This window comes from Megascapheus bottae, chromosome 8 (genome assembly GCF_031878675.1).
Source record: "Megascapheus bottae isolate mThoBot1 chromosome 8, mThoBot2.hap1, whole genome shotgun sequence".
Taxonomy (NCBI): domain Eukaryota; kingdom Metazoa; phylum Chordata; class Mammalia; order Rodentia; family Geomyidae; genus Megascapheus; species Megascapheus bottae.
The window spans coordinates 68,398,093-68,418,031 of NC_143516.1; the positions used below are offsets into that span (position 1 = coordinate 68,398,093).

At 44.2% G+C, this 19,939-nt stretch overlaps 1 protein-coding gene across 1 annotated transcript in view; it reads right to left on the reverse strand.

Moving 5' to 3' along the window:
- Window positions 1-6,545, reverse strand: part of Cd109 (CD109 molecule) — a 104,873-nt gene extending 98,328 nt beyond the window's left edge. The window contains exons 1-2 of the mRNA XM_090338544.1: window positions 6,399-6,545; window positions 4,156-4,328 (exon numbers count right to left, since the gene is read on the reverse strand). Coding sequence (XP_090194670.1) covers window positions 4,156-4,328; window positions 6,399-6,475 — 250 coding nt within the window. The 5' untranslated portion in view covers window positions 6,476-6,545. The remainder of the gene's footprint in view (window positions 1-4,155; window positions 4,329-6,398) is intronic.
- Window positions 6,546-19,939: the final 13,394 nt, after the last annotated feature.

Here is a 19,939-nt window from a genome sequence, read left to right on the forward strand (position 1 = left end):
CCTAGGCCCTGGGTTCAATTCCTCAGCACCACATACAGAGAAAAAGGCAGAAGTGGCACTGTGGCTCAAGTGACAGAGTGTTAGACTTGAGCAAAAAGGATCCAAGGACAGTGCCCAGGCCCTGATTCAAGCCCCACAATTGGGGGGAAGAATTTTTTTTAAACTACTGATAGAACTGCACAGGACTCCAGCTAGGAGTTTGGCCTAGTGGAAGAGTGCTTGCCTAGCATGCAGAAAGACCCAGGTTTGATTCCTTGGTACCACATACATAGAAAACGCAGGAAGTGGCGTTGTGGCTCAAGTGGTAGAGCGCTATCCTTGAGAAAGCTCAAAAACAGTGCTCAGGCCATGAGTTCAAGCCCCAGGACTGTCAAAAGAACAAACAAACAAACAAACAAACAAAAAGGACTATACAGGACTCATTTTAGTAGAAATGCTTTCTCTAAGGGGCTGTCTCTCTGTCTCTTTGTCTCTGGCTGTGTCCCTTCTGTCCCTCTCTCTTATACACACACACACACACACACACACACACACATACACACACACACACACACACAAAACCAATCCTCAATAAAGAGGATTAAGCCAAGTGTGTGGCTTATACCTATAATCCTAGCTACTCAGGAGTCTGAGATCTGAGAATCACTGTTGAAAGCCAGCCCCAGCAATAAAATCCTAAAGTTCTAAGTCCTGAGACTTCAATTAACCTCTAGAAAATGGGAAATGGGGATGAGGCTCCAGGGGTAGGGTGGCCTTGACTCAGAGACAGTGCCCAAACCCAGAGTTCAAGTCCCATGACCAACAAAAACAAACAAACACAAGATTAATGTTTTCTGGTTTGGGTTTGTTTGTTTGTTTGCTTGCTGGTTTTCTTGTTTGGGGTCTTTGTTTTTTGGTGGTAGTGGTGGCAGTTGGTTGGCAGTTGCTTGGTTGATCGGTTGGTTAGTTTGGGGTTTGTTGTTATAGTTTTGCGTTATGCCTTGACTGGAGCCTGAACTCAAAACCCTGTTCTCTTGCTTGGCACTTTCACTCCAGGCAAGCACTACACACCTCCAATTCCAACTTTCTGTTGATTAACTGGAGATAAGAGTCTCATGAACTCTGCCATGACTGGTTTCTAATAGCAATCCTTACATTTCAGCCTCTGTAGCACCTAGGATCACAGGTGTGAGCTACCACGCTGGGCTGATGGGTTGATGTTTGAGATAGCCTCTCAGTATGTAGCCCAAGCCAGCTTTAAACTCTGTGTTCCTCAGGCTGGCCTCGAACCTGTGATCCTTGTCTCCCCTTCCTGAGCACAACACTACACCTGGCCAAATTCATGCACTGTAATAATCATCATGCAACTAATGCCCAGGCCTCCAGCATGGAACTATTAATAAAATTTCTCCCTATCTGACAAACAAATAAATGAACTACTTCCTAGCAGAAAGCCAGACTTTTCTACCTTTATTATAGTGCATTCTGCAATCTACACTCTTTAGCTCTTCATTAAGCTCCAAATAGAGTTGACATCATGACCTCCACATTACTTTCCAGCTGGGAATGGGACTTAGTGGTAGAGTGCTTGCCTACCATGTGTGAAGCACTGGGTTTGATTCCTTAGTGCCACATAAACAGAAAAAGCCAGAAGTGGCACTGTGGCTTAAGTGGCAGAGTGCTAGCCTTGAGCAAAAGAAGTTCAGACACTGCCCAGGCCCTGAGTTCAAGCCCCAGGACTGGCAAAAAATATATATGTAATATTTTGTCTTATTTTATTTTAAAGCTGATTACAGATGGCTTACAGTTACATAAGTAAGGAAATGGGGGGGGGGGTTGTTGATGTTTTGCCAGTCCTGGGGCTTGAACTCAGGGCCTGGGCACTATCCTTGGGCTTTCTCGAGGTTAAGGCTCTACCACTTGAGCTACAGCACCACTTCCAGCTTTTTCTGTGTATGTAGTACCAGGGAATCAAACCCAGGGCTTCCTGCATGCTAGGAAAGCACTCTACCAGTAGGCCATATTCCTAGCCAGGAAATGAGTATATTTCTTTTCTTTTTTTTCTTTTCTTTTTTTTTCCCAGTCTTGGGGCTTGAACTCAGGGCCTGAGCACTGTCCCTGAGCCTGGGCTCAAGATTAGTGCTCTACTTGAGCCACAATACCACTTCTAGCTTTTTCTGTGTATGTGGTACTGAGGAATCAAACCCAGGGCTTTGTGCTGCTTACAAGCACTCTAGCACTAGGCCACAGTCCCGGCCCTGGAAATGAGTGTATTTCTTGTCGAATATTGTTACCCCCCTCACTTTCTCCCACTTTCCCTCTCCACCCTCAACACCCCTCCCCTTCAAGTTGTAAATTTCCAACATGGTATCTTGTGAGTATGCCTGCTGCATTGATTCATCCTTGTCCCTTGTCTTATCATTTTGTTATCCCACTTCCCTTCCCCACATCAGATAAACATATATACAGGGTACCAAAATCAAACACAGTGACAATAGGGGATAAACCAAAGGGAGGTTTACACAGTACATTTAAAAAAAAAAAAAACTAAATTCCATTTCTTGGATTTCATTTCAATTAACATCATTTTATATGGTTATATGTATACAGTAGTGAGTTATTGTGATCCCCTGCTAGGACTATCCTAGACATATATACTAACTATTACAAATGAGGGAAATCATTGAGCCTATGTTTCTTTGGGTCTGGCTTATATCACTTAATAAGATTTTTTTCAAGTCTATTTCCTTATGAATGGGGTAATATCATTCGTTCTGATGTATATGTTGTATGTGTGTGTGTACATATGCATATATACACATATATATGCATATATATCACATTTTCTTGAAAAGAAAAAAAACAATGTTTAAAATATATAATTTAAATTCATACCAAATAATGATGCTCTATTAAGGCTACATTTGAAAAAGCAGTGACATTCATAGAAACAATACATTTTGAAACAGATATGTACATTCAGTATATGTACATAAGTGATATTTGACAAGATGAAAAAATATATTTTTGAATAAATTATGTTGAAATAGGTTTAAAAAAATTTAAGCAAGTCCCTTCCAGTTCTGCTACAAGATCAATCTTTATTGAAATCTGGACTTTTGGGGGGGTTCCTCATGAGCAATTAATGAAGCAATCAGATCTAAAATGTATTTTGCATGATGGGAAAGAAACACAAACCAAAACAGGGAATTCTATGGAGCTCTATACCCTCCCCAATTCAGAAGTCTTTCATTCATCTGTCACAACTGGAGAAGTCAGATAAAGGATACAAGACACCAAGAGGAGAGTACTAAAGCACAGGAAGCATCTGCTCTAGAAACAATATAGCCTCTGATAAGACAGTAACATTCTCCTTTAAAGAGGCAGGGTACTGGAGACAATGGCCCATTCCCAGGGGCCCCATGTGTCCAGAATTGAAAACCACCCAATGAGAAAAGCAGTATTTTCAGAAATTCATTTTTGCAACCTGGTCAAGTTTCAAAGCCCCAGCCAGAGCACTAAAGAACGCCATACTCTTATCTCCAATTAACCACTAGAAAACAGGAAACCGGGATGAGGATCCAGGGGTAGGGCAGTAGCCTTGAGCTGAAGAGTTCAGGGGCAGTGCCGAGGCCCAGAGTTCAAGTTCCATGACTCCCCCCGCCCCAAAAAAAAGAAAAGAAATGGTGGCTCTTTTTACAAATGGCTTTCATGGGAGTTTTCTCTATTGCTTTAAACTTTCACAAATATTCTAGATATTGTAAAACTGACTTTTAACTACTGTGCAGCTCTTCTTACAGTCTAGTTTAGTCAAGTAACTTACTTTCATCTAATAAACATGGTTTTGTATCAGAGGGTTTTAGGTCCACTCAGTTCCTCCCCTGAGCCCTGGTTAGCAGCTTTCCTAGCTTCTTGCATGTGAGCTGTAGTGCTGGAACCATTTCTAGCCTTGACTATGAAACCTCCATGCTCTTGCCCTTAGGTCCATCATGTGTGTGGTGGATGGTGATGAAGCCAGACTCTCCATTTGAAAGACACACTGGAAATCCTGTGCCCGATTCATACAGTGTAAATTACATGTGTACTGGTAAGGGGTCCTCTGTTACACACCTAATGCATGACTCCCACGGGTTCCAGTCATACTAGGAAAGGGTAAAGCTAGGCAGAGTGTCTTACGTTTTTCAAAGACTCCTTCTGCTTCCAGGACAGAGACTGTCAGATTCGATGATGTCTTCAACACCTCCGCCTTCACAGTGACCAGTGCAGGGCTGTGTTCCAGGAGCTCCACCCCAACCGTCACAGGTCCTCCGGGCCTGATGACCCCTGGGGCGGTCAGCAGAAAGCGGGGCCTAGCAGTCCACAATAAGGAGAAAAGAGACTTGCTATTTGGGATCCAGTGACTCACTTCTGTAATCATAGGTACTCGGAGGATTGAGATCTGAAGACTACAGTTCAAAGTAAGCTCAGGCAGAAGAACCAGGAGACTCTGTTCTACAATTAACCAGCAAAAAGCCAGAAGTGGGCTGGGAGTTTGGCCTAGTGGTAGAGTGCTTGCCTAGCATGCATGAAGACCCGGGTTTGATTCCTCAGTACCACATACATAGAAAAATGCTAGAAGTGGTGCTGTGGCTCAAGTGGTAGAATGCTAGCCTTGAGGAAAATCCCAAGCATAGTGCTCAGTCCCCGAGTTCAAGGCCCAGAACTGGCAAAAAAAAAAAAAAGCCAGAAGTGAAGATGTGGTTCAAGAGGTAGAGCACCAGCCTTGATAGGGAAAAAACAAAAACAAAAACAAGAGCAAGACACTGAGTTTGAGTCCATGTTCCAGTATAAGGAATAATTTTTTTTAAAAAAGCCATTTTTAGGGGCCAGGAGTTTGGCCTAGTGGTTAACGTGCTTGCCTAGCATGCATGAAGACCCAGGTTCGATTCCTCGGTACCACATACATAGAAAAAAGCCGGAAGTGGTGCTGAGGCTCAAGTGGTAGAGCTCTAGCTTTGAGAAAGTCCAAGGACAGGGCTCAGGCCCTGAGCTCAAGCCCAGGACTGGCAAAAAAAAAAAAATTTTAAAAAAAAACCATTTTTAAAAAAGTAGTTTCAGCGGTATGTTAGTGGCTCACACCTAAAATCCTAACTTCTAAGGAGGCTGAGATCTGAGGATTATGATTCAAAGCCATCCTGGACAGGAAAGTCCACCAGACTCTTACCTCCAGTTAACCACTAGAAAACCAAAAGTGGAGCTATGGCTCAAAAAGGAGGGGGTGGGGAGAAGCTCAAGGACAGCACCCAGGGAAAGAGAGAGACAGACACAGAGAGAGAAAGAGAGACAGAGAGAGACTAGGATTTGAGGAGGGGACATTACCTGATTCTATCAATTGAAATATATCACTATATAGTCTTAAAACAAATTTTCAGATATAACAGACCACAAAAAAAGTTAATTTTTTTTTAAAGCACATTGACCAGGTGCTGGTAGCTAATGTCTGGAATCCCAGCTATTCAAGAGGCTGAGATGTTAAGTTCAAAGCCAGCACAGGTAGAAAAGCCCATGGGACTTTTGTCTCCAACTAAGGAGCAAAAAGCCAGAAGTGAAAGTATGGTTCAAGTGGTAGAGTGCCAGCCTTGAGTGAGAAAAGCTGCCAAGGGCAGGATCTGGGCCCACTTTCCCTGCAGAAACTGGAGGTTAGAACTCATCAAGCAAAAACTTTGCCAAACGGAGCACTTTCTAAGACCGGGGCGTGCTTGTTAGGTTATCTCTCTGCAGCATCCGCGCTGGAACCCATACTTCAAATGACCCTCGGGTGATGCCAAGTTGACACATCCTGTTTAGCAGAAAGTTTGTAGCGTGCCTTGGAGGGGAGAAGGCAGAGAAGAAGGCGCTTCATTTAGAAGAAGAAACTAAAAGTGCAGAAAGAAAAGGCAGAGGCAATGCGAACCTTAAAAATATCAAATAAAATAGGGACGGGAGTTTGGCCTAATGGTAGAGTTGCTCTCCTAGCATGCATGAAGACCCGGGTTTGATTCCTCCGTGCCACATCCACAGAAAAAAAAAAAAACAAAACCTAGAAGTGGTGCTGAGGCTCAAGTAGTAGAGCTCTAGCCTTGAGAAAGCCCAGGGTCAGCGCTCAGACCCTGAGCTCAAGAGCAGGACTGGCCATAAGTAAATAAATTGATTTGCTTTAGAAAGTTACAGGCAGTAAAATAATAATAATAATACAAATAAAAAACGTCAAACAACGTTTCGGAGGACACAGTCATCGTCCTACGAACAGCCGCCTCTTTCGGTGAAACCTGCAGGCCGGGACCGCAGTTCCACGGCTTCCCAGTCTCCGAGCTGCCGAGCCCGGGCGGGGACAGCGTCCGGGGGCCCAGCCGCCCCGCGTGCGCCCGCCCCGCGCGCCCCCGCCCCGCACGCTCCCCTACCTGGCGGCGGCGGCCGCCCCTGCGATCGCGCACACGCAGAGAAAGTGGGCAGCGGGCAGGAGCCACGCGCGTGCCATCTCCCCGACGGCGGCTCGCGGCGGGGCACGCTCGCGGACCCTGCGGGTGTGGCCCGGCGCCTCCGCCTGGGTTCGGCGATGTGAAATGGGCGCGCCCCGAAGCCAAGGGATCTAAATTGAGCCCGGGCTCGCTGGCTCCACCCCCTCCCACCCGCATCACAATGGCGCTTTTCGCTCCTCCGACCGTCTTCGGGGATCCGGGGGCAGTGAGAGGGCCCCGGGCTCCGAGCCGCTGGGCCCCGCGGAGGAGACCCGGGCCCTCCGCGTCCCTCCACGCCGGGCCCACTGCGCCCCCCGGCCGCTCACACAGCCAGCGCCCCGACCCGGGAAGACGCAGGCCCCGCGTGGGGAGAAGCTCAGCGGATATGTGAAGAGGAGTGGAAAAAATCAATCATGGTCCTCCAGACGATTAGTCAGAATTTACAGAAATGATAAGCACACCCCGAACCGAGTGGGGGTTACCTATGTACTGTATGTGAATGGGAGCAGAGATTAGGAGAAAAAGCTAACCCCCCCCCCCAAATTTAAAGCTTACGAAATAAATTGCCTGCCTGTCCCGGGAGACCCAGAAAGGGGAGGAGCAATGAAGAGGGGGAAAGCAGACGCTCCCCAAGGGCGCACAGGTTAGAACTTAGAAACATGCTTGTGAACCTGGAGCTGCCCTTAAACACATCTGAAGCAGAACGTGATCTTTAGGACTGCCAAGTTTCCAATCATTGCCCTAAGCAATGAGAAGAGTCCTGGGGTCCCTCGGTGGGTACGGGCGCTGCGGGCAATGTTTGTGCCCAGCCATCGCCCGCTATTCTCCGGGCTGCTCGCCCGGCCAGCCGGGCCCTTCCCACCACCCTCTCTGGCACCACCAGCGTTTCAGATGAGTCAGGCAGGTTTCATCATGACTACAGCAGAGAACAGGGAACAGCCAGACACGACTGGAAAACGAGCGCGTGCAATGCCTTAAAACGATTAATTCCTGGAGATGTTTGAGATGGTGGCATTTTCTTTTAATAGAAGGCAGAAGGGAGGAGAGGACGGTAAAGAGATGCTTCATGGCACAGCTTGGGGATAAATTAGGGGAAAAGTAGCACCTAGATGAACTGTGGTTTCTGGAATCCAGAAACTTGCTTTCCTCCCTTTCCTGCCCCACCCTCTTGCTCCAGCTGAAAAGCCTGCAGAGAAGTTTTGGGTCTTAGGCGCAGCCTATGTTTAGTGACCATCTTCCTGTGCATCCAGGACTTGGGTTTGGTGACAAGCGTCAGTGGGCCCTGGGTGGAGTCAGTTCCTGGCACAGCTGTTACTAAAGGGCTGCTCTTCCTCACCATTGCTGTTCAGAGAAGAAGATAAGGTTCAAGGGTGGGCAAAGTGCCAAGATCCAAATCAGGTGCTTCTCACACTGTGGTGTATTGTGAGAATCACACTCACTCAGCAATGGGGGGGGGGGGGGAGAAGTGGCTGAGAATGACGTTCTGCAGACAGTGGACCATAGATCAACAAAGAAAAGAAAAGAAAGCTATGATCCCTGAAATAATTTTCAGCTTTTCATTCATAGCAGTGGACAGTTTCAAACAGGTAAATTAAAAAGGATGATTCACATGGACAAATTAAAAAGAAAGTAATAAAAAAAATTTTTAAAAAGAAAGTAATACCCAGGTGCCCGTGGCTCACAGCTATAAGAGAGGCAGAAATGTGAGGATCACAGTTTGAAGCCAGATTGGGCAGGCAAGTTTGTAAGACTTTTATCTCCAGTTATCCACCCAAAAAAGCTAAAGGAGAGCAGTGGCTCAAGTGATAGACTGCTAACCTTGAACACAAAGTCAGGCTAGGAGTTTGGCCTAGTGATAGAGTACTTGCCTAGAATGCAGGAAGACCTGGGTTTGATTGGTCAATACCACATACATAGAAAAAAACAGAAGTGGTGTTGTGGCTCAAGTGGTAGAGCCCCTAGCCTTGAAAAAGCCCAAGGACAGTGTTCAGGCTCTGAGTTCAAGCCCCAGGACTGGCAACACACACACACACACACACACACACACACACACACACACACGAATACTACCCAGGCCCTGAGTTACCAAAGAGAGAAAAAAAATACAGAGATGAATTGATAATGTTGCATTCCAAAAAGGCTGACAACTTTGTTTCTTAAAAAAGATGAAATCTGTGTAGATTTTAAGTTGATAAAACCTCCCTGTTTAAGCTTTCCTTTTCCTTGAGGTTTGTTGTTGTTGGTTTGGTTTGGTTTGGGGTTTTTTTGGTGTATGTGTCAGAATCAGGGCTTGAAAATTCAGGACCTCAAGCACTGTCTTCGCTTTTTTGCTCAAATTGATAACACTAGCACTTGAGCCAAACCTCCATTTTTAGCTTTTTGGCTGTTAATTGGAGTTATGAATCTCTTATGACAGTCACCATTTTGTCTGCAGGGGCTGCCTTCAACACTTTGATCCTCAGATCTTAGCTTCCTAAACAGTCAGGATTTCCAGGCATGAGCCACTAAGTCCAGGCTGGTGAAAAAAGGTAAAATTAGGCATTTGTATTTGCAGGGTTGCTTTCACCTAACATGACACAACTATCCTATGAACAGATAACCTTCATCCTTGCCAAAGGAGTTCACAACACCCTTTTATCCATCTGGAATGTGGGTGTTCCTTTTCTAGTTGAATCATATTCTAGGACTTCTCAAATATTAACGTTAACAACTAAAAGTTCATAGTAGATGAAAAGGGAAAGAAAGGGAAAAGGAAAAAAAGACAGCACATACACCAATTTGTTTATATTAAAATAAGAAAATGCAGATCACCATACAATTCTTCTTTCTGCTATTAGTCATAAACTACCTCTGTGATCTGGAAGGACCTCATTAAGGACCTAGGCTGCTCATGGTTTTTTGCATGATTGATGGTCTATATCCACATTCCCAAGAGGCTGGGCCATTTGCAATTCTCTTTCTATTGTTGTTTTCTACTGGCTTTAATCAAATGCTAAGGAACGCCCCAGTGTCACCCCCTTGTTCCAGAAGTACTCCTATCTCCATCATATACTGGCAATCCCTTGCCAGTCAAATGGTCTAATCGCCAGGCATTGGTGGCTCGTCAGTAAGCTGAGATCTGAGGATTTTAGGTTTGAAGCCATCCTGGGAAGATAAATCTAAGAGACTCTTATCTCCAAGTAAACAGCAAAGGCTAGAAATGGAGATATGGTTCAAATAGCCAATGCCAGCTTTGAGGAAAAAAAAACTGGCGTAAGCTGGATGCCAGTGGTTCACGCCTGTAATCCTAGCTACTCAGAAGGCTGAGATCTGAGGATGGTGGTTCAAAGCCAGCCCAGGCAGGAAAGTCTGTGAGGCTCTTCTCTCTACTTAAGCACTAGAAAACCAGAAGTGGAACTGTGGTTTAAAGTGGTAGAGTGTTAGCCTTGAGAAGAAAAGCTCAAGGACAACAACTAGGCTTTGCCCCTGATTTCAAACCCTGCAACAATAAAAAAAAAAAAAAAAAAAAAAAAAAAGCTTAGGGACAGAGCCCAGGGCACTGAGTTCAATCACCGCAATGTAAAGATAGGATATTCTCTCCCCCCCTTTCTCTGTCTCTCTCTATGTGAATGTGTGTGTGTGTGTGTGTGTGTGTGTGTGTGTGTGTGTGTGTGTGTGTGTGTGTGTGGAGAGAGAGAGAGAGAGAGAGAGAGAGGATTTTTTTAAATCAGAAATGGAATGAATAATAAAAAAAAAACTTTGCCTTCCACAAACTATAAGAATTTAAAACCAACACTATGGCACTGTGGAAAAAAAAAGTAAATAAATCAGCTGGAAGCAGAGCTATGGCATAAGTGGCAAAGTGTTACCCTTAAGCAAAAAAAAAAAAAAAAAAAAAAAAAAAGGAGGAGGAAGGGGGAAGGAAAGAAGAAGAGAAGAAGAAGAGGTGGCAGCAGCAGCAGAGGAGGAGGAGGAAGAGGAGGAGGAGGAGGAGGAAGAAGGAAGGAAGGGGCCCCCTGGAATTTGGCCTAATGGTAAAGTGCTTGCCTAGCATGCACCAAAGACCGGGGTTCAATTCCTCTATACACATACATAGAAAAAGCCAGAAGCAGTGCTGTGGCTCAAGTGGTAGAGCCCAAGCCTTGAGGAAGCCCAAGGCCAGTGTTCAAGCCCCAGGACTAGCAAAAAAAAAAAAAAATGAAGGGGGGGGCAAGGAAATGGGGACAAAAACATGAGAAGGGGAAGCAATGTTTGTTAAGTAATGCACCTTCTCTCTGGCAAATATAATGTGACTTCTATTCATTACAATAAAAATATATTTTTAAAAATGAACGAAGGAAAGGAGGGAAGGAGGAAGAAGGGAGGGAGGGAAGAAGAAGGCAGGCAGGCAGGCAGGCAAGAAAGGAGCAACTGTCAAGAACTCTGAACTACGATTTCAAAAGCCAAACTTAGGGGCTGGAAATGTGGTTTAGTGGTAGAGTGCTTACCTAGCATGCATGAGGCCCTGGGTTTGATTTCTCAGTACCACATAAATAAATAAGAATTTAAAAATAAAAGGTAAAAACCAAAAGTATCTGTGGAGCTGAGCTACACTCTGAAGGTATAGAAAACCAATTAGAGAAGAGCATGTCCCAATGATTGGGAATGCTGTGAATATCCACTTACAGGACCAAAAAACACACATAACCAGAAATGGGAGAGAAAGAGGGAACAGCTGATACAAAGCAAGAGGAAGGAAATGCACATATCACCTGACCAGGAAGAAATCATTTTATCATTAAAGTGTGAAGAGTTAAAACTTTTTTTCTTATGTAAAACTTGAGGTTTTTGTATTTTTCATTATTCATGCACTTTGTGTATCAGAATGTTGATCCTTATCCGTGTGAAGGAAAAAATGATTATGTGATGCTACCTAAGTATAACTATGCCACCGTACTGTGAAATGTACGTAATTGGGACCGGGAGTTTGGTCTAGTGGTAGAATGCTTACCCAGCATGCACAAAGCCCTGGGTTTGATTCCTTGGTACCACATACACAGAAAGTGTCAGAAGTGGTGCTGTGGCTCAGGTGGTAGAGTGTTAGCCTCAAAAAAGCGTAAGGACAGTGCCCAGGGCCTGAGTTCAGGCACCAGGCCTGGGAAGGAGGAGGAGGAAGAGAAGGAGAAGAGGAGGAAAAGGAGGAGGAGGAGGAGGAGGAGGAGGAGGAGGAGGAGGAGGAGGAGGAGGAGGAGGAAAGAAAGAAATACATGTAATTACTCAATCTCAATAAAGAAATTTTTTAAAATGAAATAAAAATAAATAAGCAGCCAGGCACCCGTGGCTCATTCCTGTTATCATAGCAACCAGAAGGCTGATAACTGATCATCACCAGCTCAAAGCCAGCTGGAGCACCATATCCAAGACACTCTTTTTGTTGTTTTTGGTTTATTTATTGCTTGTTTTTGTGGGTCATAAAGCTTGAACTCTGGGCCTGGACGTTGTACCTGAGCTCTTCAGCTCAAGACTACTGCCCTACCCCTTGAGCCACAGATCCATTTCCAGTTTTCTAGTGGTTAATTGGAGATAAGAGTCTCACAGTCTTTAGCGCCCAGGCTGGCTTTGAACCATGATCCTCAGATCTCAGCTTCCTGAGTAGCTAGGATTACAGATGTGAGCCACCTCGCCCTGCTCCAACTCTTATCTCCTATAACCACCAGAAAACTGAAAGTGGCACTGTGGCTCAAGTGGTAGAGTGGTAGCCTTGAGCTGAAGATCTTAGGGACAGTGCTCAGGCTGAGTTCAAGAACCACAATCGACAAAAATAAATATATAATTAGGGCCGGGAGTTTGGCCTAGTGGTAGAGTGCTTGCCTAGCATGCACAAAGACCCAGGCTCTATTCCTCAGTACCGCATACGTAGAAAAAAGCCGGAAGTGGTGCTGAGGCTCAAGTGCTAGAGCTCTAGCCTTAGAAAGTCCAAGGACAGCGCTCAGTCCCTGAGTTCAAGGCCAGGACTGACAAATAAATAAATAAATAAATAAGCAATTGAAAACTGAATAGAGCAGATTTTACCCACAGGCTATGAATTTCCTGCTCTACTGTAAAATAAATAAATGGTAAAAATTACTTCCTTTCATTAAAAAGGTGATCACTTTAAATAAAGACCAAAGGATAATTTGTCTCAATAAAAAAAATAAAATCAAGTGGCAGGGCACAATGGCTCATGCCTGTAATATTAGCTACTCAGGAGGCTGCGATCTGAGGTTTGAGGTTCAATGCCAGCCTGAGCACTAAAGACTGTGAGACTCATATCCAATTAACCACTAGAAAACTGGAAGTGGCACTGTAGCTCCAGGTATAGGGCAATAGCCTTGAGCTAAAGAGCTTAGGGACAGGGCCCAAGTCCAGAGTTCAAGTCCCATGACTGACCCCCCCCCAAAAAAAGTGAGATTACAGAAAAAATTCTTCAAAAGATGACCTGAATATCTATTGCATTGACTTTGGGGAAAAATATTTACTCCACCTATTCTTAAAGATTTGTAATGCATTTTAGAAATGCATACACTTCTACTGATTAACAGTAAATAAATTAGATGCAATTTAAAAACGAGTTCATTGTAGTTTTCATTATTCATAAGTTTTGTAGATCTGAACAAGGATCCTTATCAGTGTGAATGTTATAGTGTGTGACTGTACCTAAGTATAACTATGTCACAGTATTGTGAAATATATCTAATTATTCAATCTCAATAAAGAAAGAAGAAGAAGAAGAAGAAGAAGAAGAAGAAGAAGAAGAAGAAGAAGAAGAAGAAAGAGGAAGAAGAAGAAGAAAGAGGAAGAGGAGGAGGAGGAGGAAGAGGAGGAGGAGGAGGAGGAGGAGGAGGAGGAGGAGGAGGAGGAGAAGAAGAAGAAGAAGAAGAAGAAGAAGAAGAAGAAGAAGAAGAAGAAGAAGAAGAAGAAGGGGAAGGGGAAGGGGAAGGGGGAGGGGAAGGAGAAGGAAAAGGAGAAGAAGGAAGAAGAAAAAGAAAGAAGAAAGAAGAAAGAAGAAGAGGAGGAGGAGGAAGGGAAGAGAAAAAGAATATTAACAAGATAGGATAGGAGTTTCCAGTTTGAGACCCTCTGCTCATGCCCTAGTACTTACATACACTTTAAACATCTGTGGGGGAAAAATCACATATTGAAAGAAAAGAGAAACACAGTCTCACACTACCCAAATTATCCCTCCCCGAACACACTCTTCTCAGCCAAGGATAGACAGAGGCCTAAATGCAGGGAGGGGAAGGAATGAGAACTTGTCTTTGCCACCATGCTTGGCACCACACCTATGCCAGTAAACCCAGTTTCAGGCTGTTCCCAAGCCCCAGGCTTCACACTTGCCCCATACAGACACCTACAGTTCAGCCTCACTCCAACAAGCCCATCCATACACCTCAAGATTAGGCTGGCACCAGAAGACTTCAAGACAAGGTCCAACCTGCCATCCCAAATGCAGGGCTTTCCAAAGATGACTCAGGTTTCATTCAGAAAATAATGAATAATAACAAATAATTAAATATAGCCAGGCTCTGGTGACTCATGACTGTAATTCTAGCTACTCAGGAGGCTGAAATCTGAGGATCACAATACAAAACCACCCTAGGCAAGAAAGTCCAAGAGACTCTTGTCTCCAATTAACCTGAAAACTTTTTTTTTTCCAGTCCTGGGCTTGAGCTCAGGGCCTGAGCACTGTCCTTGGACTTTCTCAAGGCCAGAGCTCTACCACTTGAGCCTCAGCACCATTTCCAGCTTTTTTCTATGTATGTGGTACCGAGGAATCGAACCCGGGTCTTCGTGCATGCCAGGCAAGCTCTCTACCACTAGGCCAAACTCCCAGCCCAACCTGAAAGTTTTTAAGTGGAGCTATGGCTCAAGTGGTAGACCACTAGCCTTGAGCAAAAAACTCAGGGATAGCACCCAGTCCCTGAGTTTAAGTCCCAGGACCACACTAAAAAAAAAGAGAGACAGGGCCTAGGCACTGTCCTTAGACACTTTTTGCTCAAAGTGCTCTACCTCAGTACCGCTTCTGGCTTTTTCTGCATATGTGTTACCAGGGCTCCGTGCATACTAGGCATTCTGCCACTAGGCCCCTCTCCCAACCCAAGCTTACAGCTTGTTTTGACACTTAATTGGAGATAAGAATCTCGCTGACTTTCTGCTCCAGCTGCTTTCCAACCTCCTTGGATCCTTAGATCTCAGCCTCCTGAGGAGCTAGGATTACAGACCTGAGCCACCAGCACCCAGCCAATAAGTATCTTCTTTAATTTCAACATCTTATGATTTAAAAAAATTCTTGGGCCAGGAGTTTGGCCTAAGGTTTTAAAAGTGCTCGCCTAGCATGCACAAAGACCGGGGTTCAATTCCTTGGTAATACATACATAGAAAAAGCCAGAAACGGTACCGTGGCTCAAGTGGTAGAGTTCTAGCCTTGAAAAAGCCCAAGGACAGTGCTCAGGCCCTGAGTTCAAGCCCCAGGACTGGCCAAAAACAAAAATTCTGACAAAAGTAAGTACAGAAGCAATATACCACACTCTAATAAAGGTTGTATATAAATAACCCATATCTAACATCATGTTCAGTGATGAAAAACTGAAAATTCTTCCTCCAAGAACAAGAGTAAGAACCCAGAGTGGCGGCTCACACCTGTAATCTAGTTACGCAGGAGGGTGAGATCTGAGGATGGTGGTTCAAAGCCAACCTGGGCACTAAAGACTCTGAGACTCTTATCTCCAATTAACCACTAGAACACTGAAAGTGGGGCTGTGGCTCAAGGGGTAGGGTGGTAGCCTTGAGCTGAAGAGCTCAGGGACAGCGCCCTGACCCAGAGTTCAAGCTCCATAACCCACCCCCCCAAAAGAAAGAAACCAAAAAAACAAAAATTTCAGTTTTACCATTTTAGTTCCATATAATACTGATAGTACTAGCCAGTGCAATTAGTCAAGAAAAAGAAATTAAAGACATTCAAATTAGAAAGGTAGTTACATTTGCTGTGCAGATATAATGATCTGTTATAAGGAAAATCTTTTTTTTTTTGCCAGTCCTAAGCTTGGGCTCAGAGCCTGAGCACTGTCCTTGGGTTTTCTCAAAGCTAGAGCTCTACCACTTGAGCCACAGCATCACTTCTGGTTTTTTCTATGTATATGGTACTGAGGAATCAAACCCAGGTCTTCATGTATGCTAGGCAAGCACTCTACCACCACCAGACTCCTAACCCCTAGAAAATCTTTTTATTTTAAATCCTTAAAAAACAATAACAACAACAACAAAAAAAAAAAAACTTGTCATATCCAGGCTCTGGTGGCTGGCACCTGTAATCCTAGCTACTTAGGAGGCTGAGATCTGAGGATTGCCATTCAAAGCCAGCTCAGACAGGAAAGTCCAGGAGTCTCTTATCTTCAATTAACAGCTAGAAGCCAAAGTGGAGCTGTGGCTCAAGTGCATCAATATTGAGTGAAAAAGCTAATGGACAGCACCCAGGCCTTGAGTTCAAACTCCAGTATTGAGAGAGGGATAGGGAGGGAGAGAGAGTGCTCAGGGAACAAAGAGAAAGAGAAGGAAAGAAGAAGGGAAAGAAAGGAATCAGAAGCACATTGTTCAGATGTTTCCTTCACTTACTGAAGTTGTCGCTGTTGTATGCTGCCAACCCGTGGATGCTGGGATTACCAGGACCTTGGTTCCAAATTCCAGTTCCATCTTGTCAAGAAAGAAGGAATGGAGCCAGGTAACTGGTATGCCTGTAGGAGCCAAAGAGTAGTAGAAGCTCTGAGTGAGGTCAGGGAATTAACAGAAATCCTGTTCAGAAGTGACAGCACAGGGTCCCTTGCCCCGTGAAGGTCAGAAAAACTCCAGCCAGGGGGCTATCCTTGGGCAAGAGCCCTGAGCCACACCTTTCTCAGGAGGGGCCCTGGTGACATCCCTGGGGCACCAGGAACTCCATCACTTCCACCCTTGGGCTTAGGGATGGGGTGACACCAGTGACCCATCTAAAACAATGCGAGCAGCTTTGAGGAAAGTCTTATGGAGAGATTTTTGGTTTGGGGGTGCCAGGACTGAGGCTTGAAGAGTCTGGAGCAAAGAAGGCACTCTACCACTTGCTCCACAGCCCTACTTTGGCTCTTTTTGCTGGTTAAGTGGACATGACAGTTTCACAGACTTTCCTACCCAGGCTGGCTTCAAACCTCAATCCTCAGATCTCAACCTCCTCCATAGCTAGTATTACAAGTGAAAGCTACTGATATGCAGATTCTGAGAAGCTTTTATGTTTGGGTTTGTTCCTTCGGTTATTTTTTTAACCAAAAGACTAGGAGTTAGGTAACAAGTTGAACTCCTCTTTCTTGATTCCTTCATTCTCACTCTTTGCTCTCACTAGATGCTTGGAATAGTGTGCCTGGGACTGCTGTCCTTACAGTCAATACTTTCACTAGTAAGGTCATGTCTATCTAACTGTCATTTGATTTTCATCACCCATCAATCAATTCATGAGATCTTTTTCCCCTCTTTCAGTTCTCTTTTTCCTTATGCATTTGTAGGAAATGTATGCATTCTAGATTCTCAAGTGTTATCTTAACATATGTTAACATATGTTGGTCTTCCTCTGTTTCTTGGTTTTGTTTATTCTATCCTCTGTGCTACAGTTTCTAATTATGACAAGAAAATGTAGCAAACTTTGTGTGTGTGTGTGTGTGTGTGTGTGTGTGTGTGTGTGTGTGCATGTGTGCCCGTGCGCGCCAATTGTGGGGCTTAAACTCAGGACCTGGGCATTTTCCCTAGCTTTTTTTGCTCAAGGCTAGTGCTCTACCACTTGAGCCACAGCTCTATTCAAGCTTTTTTGGTAGTTAAGTGGAGATAAAAGCCTCATGGATTTTTTTGTGCAGGCTGGTTTTGAACCACAATCCTCAGGTCTCTACCTCCTGAATAGCTGGGATTACAATATGAGTCATCAGTGCCCAGTTATATCAAAATTTGAATGAATTCTGCTATGTTTTAAAAAGAAAACCTCTTCCAATTACAGAGTCAGACATACATTCCTATATTTTCATCAAAGTTTCCTTTTTTACTCCATCTGAGCTTTCTCCTGGTACTGGCGTTTGAACTCAGAGACTTGAGTTCTCACTTGACTTTTTCACTCAAGCTGGTGCTCTACCACTTAAGCCATGCTCCAGGTCGGCCTTTTTTTCTGGTTAATTGGAGATAAGAGTTTTGGGGACTTTCCTGCCCAGGCTGGCCTCAAACTGCGATCTTCAGATAGATCTCAGCCTCCTGACTAGCTAGGATTACAGATGTGAGCCACCAGCACCTGGCTGATAAATTCTTCTTTATAATTCCTGTTACTACATCTGCACTCTTCAGTGTGTTTTTGAATCTTTATTACATGAGTACATGAACTTTCAGAAAGTATTTGAAATTTTATATTGTGGCCCAAGTTCTTAATGTCTGTCTAGAGGCCACTGGAATAACCCTTAATAGTTCAATATCTGAAAGAAGGTTAGTTTGAGGGTCTAAAAATAGACATGAAAAGGAACAGTAACTGGGATTTCAGTTCCATAAGATGATGGCAGCTTAAAATCTATTATCTGAATAGTGCCCATTTTCTCCCACAGCTGCCATCTGTACCAGCCTGCCACCTAATGGTCATGGGTGGTGATGCACTGTGTTAGCAAGAGAAATACATTTCTGCAACAATGTATTTAGATGTAGTCCATTCATTGAAATTACTGTCATGGCCTGGGTGTCTTATGAACACAGAATTAATTTCTCTCAGTTGGTTCAGGGGCATCAGAAGTCCAAGATCAAGGCTTTAGCACATGCTGTTTCTGGTAAAGACTCCTTAGGCATCTCTCTGGAGCCTCAGTTACAAGTGTGAACAAACAGCGTTCATGAGAGCTCTGTCCTTGTAACTTAATCTCAGTCACCTCCAAACTCCATCACATGTGGGGACACAGGCCTGCAGAACAGGGCACAATGTGACAGCGGTAATTCAGGTATTGATCAAAGTTATTTCAAGATTCTCCTTCCCAGAACATATCCTCATGATAAAGAAATGCAATTTCTGTGTTTATTATGTATTTAGGAGTCCATCTGCTTTCACTGTTATTTCCCTTGCTTAAATGTCAGTGATGTGGCTGGGTGATTAGCCCAGTGATAAAACGCCTATATAGCACTCATAGGAATATGGGAGAATGATGAAAGGGATGACACTGATCAAGATGCTTTGTATTCATAAGCTAACAAGTTGAATTGTAATCCTTTTGTACAATACCTAAAAGTAATAACTATATATTTTTCAGTCACTAAAACAGTCCATCAATGATCCATCTATAATCACAGCACTGAGTTTAAGCCCCAGGATGTGGTGCCTAATACCCAGTTTCATAGTCAACTAGCTCATCCTAGCTAGCTAGGATGACACCAGAGAGACAGAGAGAGAGAGAAAGGGAGAGAGACAGAGAGAGAGAGAGAGAGAGAGAGAGAGAGAGTGTGTGTGTGTGTGTGTGTGTGTGTGTGTGTGTGTGTGTGTGTGCACATAGGGATTTTAGAATTACCACCTGATCATAAGCAGTCTTATATTTATCATGTAGCTATTGCCATGAAGATGAGCAGACAAAGGGTAAACAAATGCAGCAATGGTTCTCACTAGACACTATGTTGAAAATGAACTCTACAGCCAGGCACTGGTGGCCTACGCCTGTAATCCCAGCTACTCAGGAATCTAAGATCTGAGAATCACAATTCAAAGCCAACCAGGGCACAAAAATGAGACTTTTATCTCTAATTAACCACCAGAAAACTGTAAATGGCATTGTGGCTCAAAGTGGTAGAGTGCTAGCCTTGAGCTGAAGAGCTCAGGGACAGCTCCCAGGCCCAGAGTTCAAGCCCCACAACCAAGAAAGAAAGAAAGAAAGAAGGGAAGGAAGGAAGGATGGAAGGCAGGGAGGGAGGGAGAGAGGGAGGAGAGAGAAAGAGAGAAAGAGAAAGAAAGGAAGGAAGGAAGGAAGGAAGGAAGGAAGGAAGGAAGGAAGGAAAGTATACAGTGTGTGGTGAGGACAGGATGGAAAAACTGGGAGAGAATGAGAAAAGGGTGACAGTTTTCCAAAAAGAAATATCCTAATTATCTGACTAATGCAACTGTAGCCCTTCTGTATATTAACTTTATAATAATAATTTTAAAAAAATCAAACATAAAACATAAAGATGAATTGAGCATCAGTGGCTCAAACTTGTAATCCTAGCTACTGAGGAGGCTGAGATTGGAGGGTGGAGGTGAAGCCAGCCTAGGCAAAAGAAGTTTGTGAGATTCTGATCTCTAATTAAGCAGGGAAAAACTGGAAATGGGGTTGTGGCTTAAGTGGCAGAGCACTAGCATTGAGTGAAAAAGCCAAGCAAGAGCAGACGGCCTGATTTCAAGCCCCAATGCAAGCACAAAATAAACTAGTTAAATTTTTTTAAATGTCTCCATTAGGGGCTGGGAGCATGGCCTAGTGGTAGAGTTC